The sequence below is a fragment of the Acomys russatus genome, chromosome X (assembly GCF_903995435.1).
Source record: "Acomys russatus chromosome X, mAcoRus1.1, whole genome shotgun sequence".
Lineage (NCBI taxonomy): Eukaryota > Metazoa > Chordata > Mammalia > Rodentia > Muridae > Acomys > Acomys russatus.
Window position 1 is genome coordinate 54,061,470 of NC_067169.1, and position 14,289 is coordinate 54,075,758.

Consider the following 14,289-nt stretch of genomic DNA (forward strand, 5'->3'; position numbering starts at 1 on the left):
TCTGAGACATTGAAAGCACTGAATCCAGGCTTAAGATCCTTGATGATTAGCCACAGAGGATCCTGGGAACCGAACTCGGGTTGTTCGGTTCTCTGCTATAAAAGGCATGTTCATAACCTCTGAGCCATGTCTTTAGCCGGAGGAAAAAATAATCTTAATAACAGCAATTCCTTGGTATTTGAACACTCGCTGACAGAACAGATCTCTCCCTTCCTCATGTACCTACATATTCTGTTTATTGTCACTGTGTTGATGAGGCAAGGCTCATTCTAAATTCCAGGCTCTGTCTGTTTTCCCAGTCACACCATGAAATCAGAATGAAAGGTCTAGTGCAGAAGAAGGCAAAGGGAAGCCAGTGTTGATATGGAGGTCCACGATATTCATTCTATTACAGAGCCGCTGCGCAACTTTATCGTCTTAATTGCACAAAGTCTGTGCTACTGCCAGATACGAACCGGTTTGGCACATTACCTAGAAACTCAAAATAGGTGATCTCTGTATTTTAGCAGTGTAGAGATGAGGTAGAACGTTTGAAATGGGGGGGGGGCGCAATGGAGAAAAGGTCACTACAGACCTGAATGAATGATTTAAATTTTGTAACGTTCAGTTCAACTCAGTTCAATCGTCTTTTTTAATGTTTTTTTTTTCCTTTGTTTTATGTACATCGCTGTTTTTTGCCTACATGTATAACTGTGTACAGGTGTCAGCTGGAACTGGAGTTAAAGACAGTTGTGAGCAGCCATGTGGGTGCTGGGAGCTGAACCAGAACTCTCCGAAAGAGCAGCCAATGCTCTTAGCTGCTGAGCCATCTCTCCAGTCCATCAGTTTTTCATCTATAAAGACATATATAAAGATGTAACTGAATGGGTCTCTAAACTACCATGTCCTCTCTCCTCCTCCTTCCTCTCTGTCTCTGTCTCTCCTCCCCCCTCTCTCCCTCCCTCCCTTTCTCCCTCCCTCCCTCCCTCTCTAGCTCTCTCTTTCTTCCCCACTTCCCCAGAACTAGCTCCGTAGACTAGGCTAGCTTGACTCAAAGATTCTCCTGCCTCTGCCTCCCAAGCGCTGGGATTAGAGACTTGGGCCATTATGCCCCGCTTCAAAACTTCAATTGCAAACCTGCATATTCTTAGTCATGAGAACCAACAAAAGTGCACTACCCCATCCAGCCTTCCTAAGCAACTTTAAACACTGTAGCTGTTTGGCTCAGAATACAGGGCTTTGGGAGTCAGAAGAGAGTCCCGATTTAAAAGCGCATCTGTCATTTACTAGCTCCATGATCTTGGACAGATTATTCTCTTTGTATCTAGATTACCCTTGTGCAATATGAGACTCAGCATGATACGGTCCTCACAGTGTTGTGGGAGAGGTTAAATGAAATACGGACACAGAGCACTTAGCACAGTCGGTGACACTTAGCAAGTCCCCAAAGTACCATTCAGCATAAGAAATTAATAGAAAGTTTCCTCTTTTGTAAAATGTTAATAAAAAAATGTTTCCCTTTTCTCAGGATTCTATGTGTAAGGGATTGACATATGTGTACCTTGAGATATTTTGGGCAAAGTCCTAAACTCGCTTTTATAGAATTTGCTATCCCTCGACTGCGTGCATAGAGGTAAATATATCCCGCATTAATTAAAAGACACTAAAACGAGAACGTATGTCCCCTGCGTACAAGAGACTGACGTCTGAAACGCAGCACGAAGATCAGCACCCGCAGAGCGGACCTCGAGAATTCCCTGGAGTTCACCTCTACCGGCCCCCTCCCCTTGGAGGCGCGCAAGCGTACACCGAATTTACTCCCTGGTCCCTCATGCCCCCGCCTCCAACCCCCGCGCTGTCTGCCCAACACGCAGGCGCGTCTCCTCAAGTGCTTTCCCTACCCCCCTCCTCTTTCTCTTCAGTTCATTCCCCCTCCTCTCCCAGCAGCTCCGCAGGTTCAAACTCTTCTCCCGGAGAGTGGCGGCGATCGCGAGGTCACGTGATGAGCATCCTGCTGCCCAACATGGCGGAGTTCGACACCATCTCGGAACTGGAGGAGGAGGAAGAAGAGGCAGCAACGTCGTCGTCGTCGTCGCCGTCGTCGTCGTCGTCGTCAGTATCTGGGCCCGATGAGGACGAGGAAGATGAGGAGGAGGAAGAAGAGGAGGAAGAGGAGGAGGAGGAAGAAGAGGAGGAGGTGCCGCCCCCGCCTCGGGTAGTGAGCGAGGAGCATCTGCGGAGATATGCCCCAGACCCTGTGTTGGTGCGCGGTGCCGGCCACATCACTGTGTAAGCGATTGGGACGGGGGCTTGCCGAGGCTGAGATTTAGCTACAGACGAATGAAAAAGGGCATTGAGGGGCCTGCGGAGTGGGGGAGGGTTGACTAAGAGATACTGTTAGCAAAGGACACCTGGTCTAAATGGAGACACCGCAGGTTGAATAGATGCAGTGTAAAAGAAGAGGGAGGATGATGGCATCGACCCTAAGGAAAGAGTGAGTGTAGGACATGTAGTTGCGGGGGGAGGGGGAAGCCAGAGGCGCTGGAGTAGGGGTGATCCGCTTGTGCGTGTGCTGGCAAGTGAATAGTCTCTAAACTGCAGGATGTACTAGGCTTCTCTGCTGCCAAGATTGAAGGCTAGTGGGAAACGGCTACTGCTGTGACATGTGACAAGATCTAGGTTTGAATTCTTCAAAACAAAAATGTGATGCATTTTGTGAATAATATAAATATTCATCCACCCACATATTTATCCATCCATTCTTACTATCTAATGCTTAGATGAATGAATATCGTCATCCTTTCTCTGTTGAACGCACTACTCTGACGTTCCTTTAATATCACATCCTGAGAGGTTCAGGTTGATAAGAATCTATGCAAAGTAGGAAGAGCAATGGATACTGAGTGAAAGGTCTTGCTTGCTAATCTCAGTTTCCCTTCTTACTGGCCCCATGACCTTGGTCAGTTGATTCTTACTTCCAGGCCCTGGGTTCTCCACCTCCAAAATGAAGGGTTTGGAGTGCGTGGTTTCTAAGCCCCTTTGGGTCCTAAATAATTTATGACATCTACAAGGGATCTTGTATGTCCAAACACTAAATATACAAACGTTAAATAGAGAGAGAGAAGTTAGCCCTTGATGAATTGAAGATGATTTCTTTAAAACTTATCCAGCATGGATTCTTTTACATTGAAATCCTGTATCATCTTTGAGAAAACAGAGTGTGCAAGGACTTAATATCATCTTGGTTGTACAGTAAAAGAAGAAAAATTGATCTCTGGGCTTTGAAGAGTCCTTCTTTGCTTGGATTGTAAAATACTTGGCATTTTGAATATGGTGTTGTGTTCTTTTGCTGCGTTTTCCAACTACATTTGCTCCTTCCCATCATGTCAGACCATCTTAAATTCTGATCATGGCTCACATAGTCCCTTGGACTCAGTTGAGTGCTTGCATGAAATCATTCAATAGTGTTGTCTTTTAATTTTTTCACATGTTAACCATTTTGACTGTAATATACTTTTTAAATCATTGAATGGATGTATTATCAAATATTTTTCAATTGTGGAAGGCTTTGGGGAGACCTTTAGGCCTTATTTTTTTAATTAGGTAATTTTAAGACAGTTTTTCTCAGTCCAAGATTTTTGCAGATAACCTGCAATGTTCAGGTGCCAACTTACTGTACTGTTTGACTTGCATTCCTTTTTCACTAGAGAGACCATTATTCAAACTAATTATGATCCTGGTGTCCAGGATTCTTTTATGCAGATTGTTTTAAATGACCAAACCAAGAAAAGGTATTTTTTTATGCTGACCCATAATTTTATGTTCCAACTCCCCCATTATTTTTTAAAATTCTAACAATGAGTACATAGCAAGGAAGCATAATTTAAGTTCTCTAAAACTTCCTTGTGGCTCCATTCTACTCTCCACACAACCAATTTCCTTTCTTCATTTAAAACAGAGCACCAAGATTTGCTGTGTCTAGCCCCTTACAGGTAATAACTCCCCTCCCCCAGTTGAAAAATTCTGGAGTTAGGTGTAAAGAGATAGCACCGGTAGCGTCTTGGTATTGTGTCAAGAAGAGTCCAGAAAGCATAAGTCAATACTTAAATCACTAGACTTGAAGTTAGTTTTGAAAATGGTTCAGTTTTATTGTATATATTTTCTCATTTAGGAAGAACATTTGATGCTAAATATCTAGCAATTTAAGAAAAAATATGACCTGTTTAAAAGGTCTGCAAAAACCTTGGCATGGTGGTTCATACCATGCTATCACTTGGAAGACTAAGACAGAGAGAGTGCCATGAGTTCAAGGCCAACCTGGGGCTCATAATAAGGTCCAGGCCAACCTGGGCTACAGAGTGAGACACTGTTGTTAATAAAAATGTTTGGTTGGGACTTGAGACATGAACTGTAATAACTGATTGTCAAATGAACTAAAATCCTTAAGAAATAATCTTAATCTGATACATCTAAAGTATCAAATTTTGTTTCATTTTTTTTCTGACATAGGCATGTGTAGATTGCTCTAAACTATATGTTGTATTGGTTTTCGTGGGTGTTGTAGTGATGAAACTCAAACTATAGCATTGTGCATCCAAGCAAGTACTGGATCACTGAGCTACACCCCTGCCCCTATGTGAGTGAACTATTTCTTGTTCTCTTCTTGTGGGCTGACTTTTTTCTATTCTGTGTGCAGCATTCATCTATAGAAGATTTTGCTTCTATTTAAAGTTTAAATTTTGAGAGTTGTCACCATCAATTACATTTTTTTTTCGAAACAGGCTTTCTCTGTGTAGCCTTGGCTGTCCTAGACTCACTTTGTAGACCAGGCTGGCCTTGAACTGACAGTGATCTGCCTGTCTCTGCCTCCTGAGTTTTGGGATTAAAAATGTGTGTCACCAAGCCCAGCCAAACTAGATTTTTTTTTAAAAGGAAAGTATTTTGTAGCTTTTTACCATGAGTAAGAGATAACTATTTAAGGTGGTAGATATACTTATCCTGATTCTAACTCAGTATATCTTAGTATCTTAAACTCAACATTTTTCCTCACCAAATGGATTGTATTTCCAGTTGCCACATTTGTAGTAGGGGCACCAAAATTGTACTCTCCCAGGGTAATGTTTGAAATCTTTGAGTCATTTTGACTCTTCTCCTTGAATTGCCCTATGTCCAATTTTCCCAGAATTATGTCATTATATATTTGGAAATTTGCTTAGATTTTTTTCATTTTCTCTATTTCTATTTGGCACCACTCTTGTTTGAGTTGCCATCATCTCCTTCTTGAATTATAGGCACAGTCTGCTGCCTCTCCCCATTTCATCGTGCATGCTTGTGCCAAATTAATTTTCTTAAAATTCACTGTGCTGCTGCAAACCTGCATTGGATCTTTATTAGATCTGAGTTCTCCCAACATCAGAATTTAAAGAGTCCTTCTCCTTACCCAAGACTCCTCTCTTCTGCCTTCCAAACTCTTGTCTTCTAGCCTCCTCCCAAGGTCTTGTACCAGAAGACAGTCCCTGGCTCCAATAGTACCTCACTTTGATCCTATCTAGAATCTAGTCTAGATTGTCTTATAATTATAATCAGTCCTTCAAAGACAAAAGCCTTCTGATACCCACATATCCTTTAGCTGCTATCCACATGTGCTATATATCATTCCTCTAATCTGGATTCTCCCACCTTAATTGTGAAGAATCTGGCCTCAGTTGAGAGCACTGTGATCAGAGAGTAGGAGGACCTTTAGTTCTCCCAGTACTTGCCTGGCATGTATTTTTCTTTTCTTTGTTTTTGTTTTGGGGGGTGGTTTAGGATAGGATGTCTCTGTGTAACCCTGGCTGTTCTGGACCAGGCTGGCCTCAAAGTCACAGAGATGCACCTGCCTCTGCCTCCCGAGTGCTGGAATTACAGGCATGCACCACCACCACCTGGCCTCCTGTCTTGCTTTTTAAATACCAGTGATCCATCTGGTAGGTGGGCGCAGTAGGGCACTCCTGTGTTTTCAGTTATCCAGTGTTTCCAAAGATGTATCTCTGTAGCTGACTCTGCTCAGGCTTTTACCTAGGCTACTTCACTCTCAAATGTACCTTATCACGCTCTATTCTCCATCTCAGTTGAGTGTATCTCCTGTTACCTACCCTTTCTTCTTCTCACATTTCCCAAAGCTAAGCATTGAGCAATTATTAATAAAGAACTTAAGTGCTGCTTGTTTTCCTCTCTTCTGCTACTTCTCTGATTCAGGTCTCTTTTTCCACCCTAACTAGTTGTCTAACTAGTTGTCTTACCCCTGTCCTTGTCCACTCTGACACCTATCCTTCATCCTGTTGCTTGATTAAAACATCAGAAGTACAGATTTAATTAAACTGCTCTCCTGCTTAAGATTAGTCTGGTTTCTGCTTCATTACCAGGATAGAGTCCAAGCTCTGGAACATAGCATACAGAACTGGACCTAACATGTCTCCATCATCTCCTTCCATGTCCTTTGCTGCTTGTATGTTACTTGTCATAACATGCTATTTCTTTTCTTTTTCATTTTTTTACTTTTTATTTATTTAGTTATTTGGTTTTTTGATATAGGGTTTCTCTGTGTAATAGCCCTGGCTGTACTGGACTCACTTTTAGACCAGGCCAGGCTCTAACTCACAGAGGTCCATCTGTCTCTGCCTCCCTAGTGCGGAAATTACAGGCGGGTGCCACCACGCCTGCTATTTCTTATCGTGTATGCTATTATCTTAAAATGCTATTTCTTATCTTACATGTGTTCAAGCTAGTGCCTCCATCCTAAATGCCAACATACACTTCCTTTCACCCTGACTATCCAAATGTTACCATTTGTTATCAGTCTTCTTTGACCTTGCTAAGTTGTAAGCTACAACAGCAAAAACAGTCCTTCGTTCCCTATGAGTCTTCAGTGCCTACCGTAATACCTATTTAAGTAGGGTCATTGAAAGTTGCTTCATTTTCATGATAGTCCATGCCCATTGTTGTGCAAACTATACTACAGGCCCTCAACAAATGCTAGGTGGTAGAGTCTTGCTGCAAAAAGGACTCTATATAGCTGTGATGTTATCATAATCCCAATGATGAGGCATCATCCCTTTCCAGCTGATGGCATCAGGATCCCTCTAGGAAGCTTTGTTAAGTTACCCTGTGTGCCAGGGTTCTCCAGTTCACTTGTATCATCTTCATATTTTGGCCTTCTAGTTACTTTAACAAAATATGAATGTTAACATGAAATTAATTGTAATTAAGCCAGGTGTGGTGGGGCACATCTTTAATCCCAGTACTGGGAAGCAAAGGTAAGTGTATCTCTATGAGTTCAGAGCCAGCCTGGTCTACATAGTAAGACCCTATCCTTATTTTTAAAAATTACTAAATTAACTCCCATAGGTTTGAGTCTATTAGGAACAAAGTAATGAATATCACTTGCAAGTATGAAGTATTTCAGAAATGCAGTATATATCAGTTATACTTTTCTTCTTTTTTTGGATAACTATCAGGGCATGGTATATTGAAATGCAGAAAACATACATCTGATAAGATTTTTATTATAATTTATTTAATTTTATTCTATGTGCATTGGTATGAAGGTGTCAGAATCCCTGGAACTGGAGTTATAGACAGTTGTGAGTTGCCATGTGATTGCTGGAAATTGAACCTGGGTCCTCTGGAAGAACAGCTAGTTCTCTTAACCACTGAGCCATCTCTCCAGCCCCATCTGATGATATTGTGTTTATAAATATAACCACACTTAAAAATGTATGGATATCTGCCCTTGCTAGAGTTCCTTATATAGAAGTTAGTTGAACTGATTGTTGGATTATCAGTTTTTGGTGAGTCTCCTTAGATATAGAATCAAAACCAGGCGGTGAAATTTATAAACAGTACTTTTCAAAACAAATTTAGAGACACTTCGTAGATTAGAGAATGGCATACCATTCTGTTACCTGTCATTGAAAAATTACAGTGACTCGTTGTTAGCCTGACTTCATGGAAGGTGAGTATTTGTGCTCAGAGAGAGGGCTTGCTCAGTAGGCCCAAGGCCCTGGTTCAATCCCCAACATTGAAAACAATCAGGTAACTATTTTACAAAACTTTAAGCCATTGTGTAGTCTGGTAATAAAGATTAAGGAGATCTAAGAATATTTTTTTTTAAAAGCCGGTTTGTAGTTTATGGCATAATTTTCCTTTTCTTTCGTACAGTAGAGTTGACTACATGTACTTTAGAATCAATATTATTATTAAATACATAGCTTTCTAGCAAAATGGTGGTTCTTTTGTTTTGTTTGAGGCTGATCTCAAACTCACAGAGATCCGCCTGCCTCTGCTTTCCCAAGTGCTGGGATTACAGGGATGTGCCACCACACCCAGCAAAAATGGTGGCTCTTGTTAGAAGTGTTTGACTGCACTGATTCTTAACCTGAGCACGCGAACTTTCATTTCCGCAGGGTTTTACATGATTGAAAATAGTCATTTTTACAAGCATGAAAAGCAAGGAATATAGGGGGGCAGGGAAAAATAAGGAAAAGGATCCTTTTTTTTTTTTTTTTTTTTGCCTTCATTTCCTATAATCCAAAGAATTGGTCCAAGAAAATAAAATGTAGAGGCATTGAAAACGCTTAAAGAAAATTTAGTCACTGACAACCACTACCTTGGTCAACTTCAAACACGTAATAGACTCTACATTTAATAAAGTCAATAAAATGACTGCATGAGTGGTTCCCAAGTGCCTCTTTGTCTACTGCTGAAGAGTGCCACATCTTGGCTAATGCATATCACTGAGAAGCAATGAATAGATGCATTTGTGTAACCTCTGTAGAGCCGTAGCTGTAGTTATTTTTTTTTCTTCAAATTTATTTATTTATTACATACACAATATTCTGCCTGCATGTGTGCCTGCCCACCAGAAGAGGGCACCAGATCTCATTATAGATGGTTGTGAGCCACCATGTGGCTGCTGGGAATTGAACTCAGGACCTTTGGGAGAGCAGCCAATGCTCTTAACCTCTTGAGCCTCTCTCCAGCTCCGAGCCATAGTTCTTAAATTCACAGTTTGCTTATGAAACAGAGAAAAGTGTTTATTCAGCACCAGTTATTTTAATCTTATATTTGTAGCTACTAAGTGAAACCCTCAGAATCAAGGTTATTTGAAGTAAACATCTTTTTATGTCCTCACTGCTAAAGAAAGAAAGCAAAATTAAGAACGAAATCCTTGTTAAGTGAGAATAGGATAACTATTTCTTGTTAGCCACAATTATGAGAGTATTGGCCTTGGTTTGCTTTCCATTAGGCTTTGTCTGATTTTTGAGAGGGATTCTCGATATATTGTCCAGCTTGACCTTGAACTCACTATCCTCCTGCCTCATCCTGGGATTATAGATCTGTGCCACTATGCTAGCTTCTTTATATTTTATGGTATAGAAACAGTTTTCTGTAGTCACAGGTTTTTTACAAATCGAACCATTTACAGATCCAAAATATCTGAAAAAATTACCATCTACATTGGGCATCTGTGGACATCCTCTTATTATTATTCTGTAAACAATATAGAATAATATAGAATAACAATAATTTGTATGGTAGTGCATTAGCTATTACTAGGATGATTTAAAGAATATAGAAGGGTATACATGGGTTACATGCAGACACTACTCCAGTTTAAAATAAGGAACTTGAATCCCAGCACTTGGGAGGCAGAGGCAGGCGGATCACTGTGAGTTCGAGGCCAGCCTGGTCTACAAAGGAAGTCTAGGATAGTCAAGCCTACACAGAGAAACTCTGTCTCGAAACTATCCCCTCCCAAAAAGGAACTTGGGGCTGCAGAGGTGGCTCAGCAGTTAACAGCACTTGTCGCTCTTACAGACAACTCTTTCTTAGTACTGCATGTAGAGGTTACTACATGGAGTTCAGAATGGAGTTCAGATTCAACTCCCAGTACTCATATGGATGTTCATAACCACAAGTAACTCTAATTCCAGGAGATCTGACGCTCCTTTCTGACGTCTGAGGGTACCAGGCATACATGCAGGCAAAATATATCTGTGATAAAATGAGTCCTGGACTCACTTTGTAGACCAGGATGGCCTCGAACTCACAGACATCCGCCTGCCTCTGCCTCCCAAGTGCTGGAATTGAAGGCGTGTGCCACCGCCCAGCCTTGGTTTTGTTTTTTCAAGACAGTGTTACTCTGTAGAGGAGGCTGGCCTCAAACTCAGATATTTGCCTGTAAAGTTTTATTCAGAACATAATCTATTCAATTTAATATTATTTTTAAGGCTTATGTATGGATTTTTTAGATCCCTTAAGTTTGGTTTTAGCTGGCACATATATCATAAAGTTATGCATATTCAGGACACACTTTTTAAATCTGAAGGCCAAAAGAAAATGTCATGGGTTTATAACATATTGTGAGAAAGGACTAAATATGCTGAATAGAATAGATTTTGTTCTTTCTTTTTAAGGTTTGGATTGAGCAACAAGTTTGATACAGAATTTCCGTCAGTTCTGACAGGGAAGGTAAGTGGATTTGCGTTGAATTTTCCAATTCTAATGCACTGTGTTATGGTTTATTCAATGTTATGACAAATGCTTTGACTCACCAGTAATGAAGCCAAATAACAAGGGGCCTCTCTACATGGAAGCTGTGTTCGCAGTGACTAAACGGTGTTTCCATGACTACCAGCCTCTGGCCAGCGATTTTGTTGGTTCTTTCTTAATGTCAGCCATTGTTTATTTACCTGTTCAGCTTTTCCAGTGTTGCCTTTTTTTGTCCAGCACAGGTAGCTGTAATTGTTTTCATTTAGATCTATAATTCTCAATCTTTCATTGCCAAGGTTATCTTTTAACTGAGTCACTATTATTTTTAAAGTGTTATCTGCTATGCATCATTTATTACTGATAAAAAAGATCACAGTTTTTGGTTATGTTTTTCTTCCGTTCAGATTGAATTTTTAAAATTGGACTCATAGCAATAAATAACTACCTTTCTATTCCCAGGGTTCTCTATATTCCATTGTATAGACAAGCATTCATGCTCAAAATTCAAACTTCGCAGGTTTCAAAGCCGTAAGTCTAGATTAATGTACTGCCTGATGATTATAAATAATACTGCATTATATACTGAAAACTCACCAAAGTAAACAGATTTCAGGTTCTCTAAAAAAAATGATAAATGACTGTGTAAGGATCTATGTTAACTTGCTTGACTGTAGTAAGTATTTCACTATGGTGTGTATGTACATGTTGAGCTGTTGTCATGGCATTGGTCTGCAAACTGAGCACTAGCATTCAAGAGGGTCATGAGCTCCCGGCTAGCATAGGTTACATAGTGAGAACTTGTCTCAGAAAAAGAAAGAAGGAAGGAGGGAGAGAAGGGGGAGAAAGGAAAAGAGAGGGGAGGAGAGAAAGAACAGAGGCATGTTGCACACTTGAAATATTGCCTTTTTAAAAGTACTGTATTTGGAACAATTCTCTTACAGAAATGCAAACCATCAGGTTGGGAAGATGGCTCAAAGGGCAAAAAATGACTGCTATACAAGCGTGAGAACCTGCATTCAGATCCCCAGCACCCATACACAAGCCACAATGATTGGCAACTGTAACCCCAGTGCTGGGTAGCAAAGACAAACAGACAGATCCTAGGAGACACTCTCTGGCCAGTTAGTCTAGCAGAAATGATGAGTTCCAGGTTCAGTTGGAGACCCCATCTCAAAAAATAAGATAGAGAGCGATAGCCCTTTGGATACACCTGAAGTCGATCTCTGGCCTCCACACTTACACACATGTGCGCACGCATACACACACACGCACAGAGAGAGAGAGAGAGAGAGAGAGAGAGAGAGAGAGAGAGAATATCTCATTGGTGTAAATGGCTTTGGTTTCTACTATCTTCTACCTTCCTCTCCTAATCATTTACAATACTTCGCCAGGGCAGCAGCAGCTTAAACTTAGATGTATTGGACTGAAGAAAGAGATGACTCAATGGTTAAGAGCACTGGCTGTTCATCCAGAGATCCTCTGTTCAATTCCCAGCAACCACATAGCAGCTCACTACTGTCTGTAGCTGTACTCCCACGGGATCCCATATCTTCTTCTGGTGTGCAAATGGCAAGTGTATGTACAAACAAAACACCTATATACATACATAAATAAATAGTTTTAAAGCTTAGATATATTTTATAAACATTATTAATAAACATTTTCTCCAAATGTATAAAATTAAACATGGAAATATCTCTTCAATAATACATATAGGCAAGAACATGGTAGCTTTAATATTAAAATTAAAGAACAATGTAAAACAAATCATCTCCAACAGAAAATTTATTTACATTTCCCTTAATGATACTGCATGTGTTGTCTGGGAAATTACATCCACTTTTAATATTAGCTGCTTTTCTTTCTTTTTTTTTTTTTTTTTTTTTTTGAGATAAGATTTCTCTGTGTAACCACCTTGGCTCTTCTGGAACTTACCCTGTAGACCAGCAGGCTGGTCTCAAACTTACAGAGATCCACCTGCCTCTACCTCCCAAGTGCTGGGATTAAAGGCGTGCGCCACCCCCACCCCCCACCCCGGCTCTAGCTTATTTTTTTTTTACATGCTTAAAATTAAAGTTCCAGAAAGTTCTAGAAAATTAAAACCTTCAAAACAGTCAGTAAATAATAGCTCTCAGGCATAAGCAGTATCCATTCAGTTCTGGAACTGAAAATTCTATTGCCCCAAAAGATACTAGAATGTTTTTAAAATCAGAGTTGTAAGAATGGTAAGCTGGCTCTGGGTCGGGGTTCGATATTTACTGCACGTATAGTCCTTGGCTGGTGCCATAATTTGAGCTGAACCCCTGGGCCCAGATCTGCCCATCATAATGTTCTTCTTGCAGGTTTCTAGGACCTTCTGGATCCTTCTGTTTCCCCATTCTCCCTTGCCTCTCTCACCTAGAGTCTCAATAGGATGTCCTACCCTCTGTCCCACTTTCCTGATAAGTGAAGACTTTCATGGGACATGCTCCTTGACCATGTCCCCTGGAGGGGGAGACCTGGTGGCACTCAGAGGAAGGATAGCAGGCTACCAAGAAGAGACTTGATACCCTATGAGCATGTACAGAGGGAGGAGGTCCCCCTCAGTCACAGTCATAGGGGAGGGGAGTAAGGGGAAAAAGGGAGGGAGGGAGGAATGGGAGGATACAAGGGATGGGATAACAATTGAGGTGTGATATGAATGAATTAATAAAAAGGAAAAAAAAGAATGGTAAGTATCCATTCATACAACCTAAATGATCTGGGTGGGTGCTATTCTTGAAAACATTTCTTCTTCTTCTTCTCCTCCTCCTCCTCCTTCTTCTTCTCCTTCTTCTTCTTCTCTTGTCTGTCTTTCTTTTTTAGAAAGAGTTTTGTTACGTACCCCAAGCTGTCCTGGAATTCATTATGTAACCCAAGCTGGTCTCAAACTTGTAACAATCCTCCTGCCTCAGCTCTCTAATTCTTATGATTAAAGCATGAGTCACCATGCCCGGCTAACACATCTATTCCTTTCAGGTGATTATTTGTACAGTACACATCATACTGATATACAGATGCTTGTTCAAATATGTGCTATTTCTATTGTATGCATTTTCTCATGTATTGGGTAATACAGGAATGATAATGCAGTGTTTTCTTAATATGTTTTTGACATTGAGAAAAGCGCTAAAAAAAATTCTGATATCCTGATGCATGTTTATTTTGTTGCTGTGGACCAAGCCCAGCGCCTTGTTCATACTAAGCATGTACTCTGCCACTGAGATTCATCCCTGGTTCCTGAAGGTCTAATTTTTAAAGTTATGTGTTTATAATATAAATACAAGTTTTATTTCCTTAATGAGAAGAGTCTTTTTCCCCAGTAGGTACTACTTCATTAGTATAGATTAGTGTGGATTATTAAAAAACATTCCTGTAATAAGGTGGGTCTTATATAAATATGAAAAACTAAATTAAAAGGTCTTAATTCCCAACTTAATCCTCTTTGTGTAAATTGTCTTAAAGTGAGTAACTTTAGTACCTAACAGAAAAGAATTTCTCTTCATAAATATCAGTCTTTTGGCATGAGTGAGATAGTCTAAGGAGCTGGCTTGAGGTTAAAAAAAAAAAATTACAGCCAAGTAGGAAAGTCTAAAAGGCCATTTGGTAAGATCCACAACTCACTATTAACTTTTTGCTTCTTTTGTGTTAATTCTTGTAAGTGCAAAAAAAAGATGGTTTTCCCTATTTCACTAAAGGTAAGTTGTCCTGTCATGACCTACAAATCTTGTAGGTGTACGTGTATATACACACACAGAT

The 14,289-nt window shown here is 40.4% G+C and overlaps 1 protein-coding gene across 1 annotated transcript in view; it reads left to right on the top strand.

Moving 5' to 3' along the window:
* Nucleotides 1-1,790: 1,790 nt before the first annotated feature.
* Chic1 (cysteine rich hydrophobic domain 1) overlaps nt 1,791-14,289 on the top strand; it is a 38,525-nt gene continuing 26,026 nt past the window's right edge. Inside the window, exons 1-2 of the mRNA XM_051141577.1 lie at nt 1,791-2,268; nt 10,437-10,491. Of these exons, the coding sequence (XP_050997534.1) occupies nt 1,811-2,268; nt 10,437-10,491 (513 nt within the window). The 5' untranslated portion in view covers nt 1,791-1,810. The remainder of the gene's footprint in view (nt 2,269-10,436; nt 10,492-14,289) is intronic.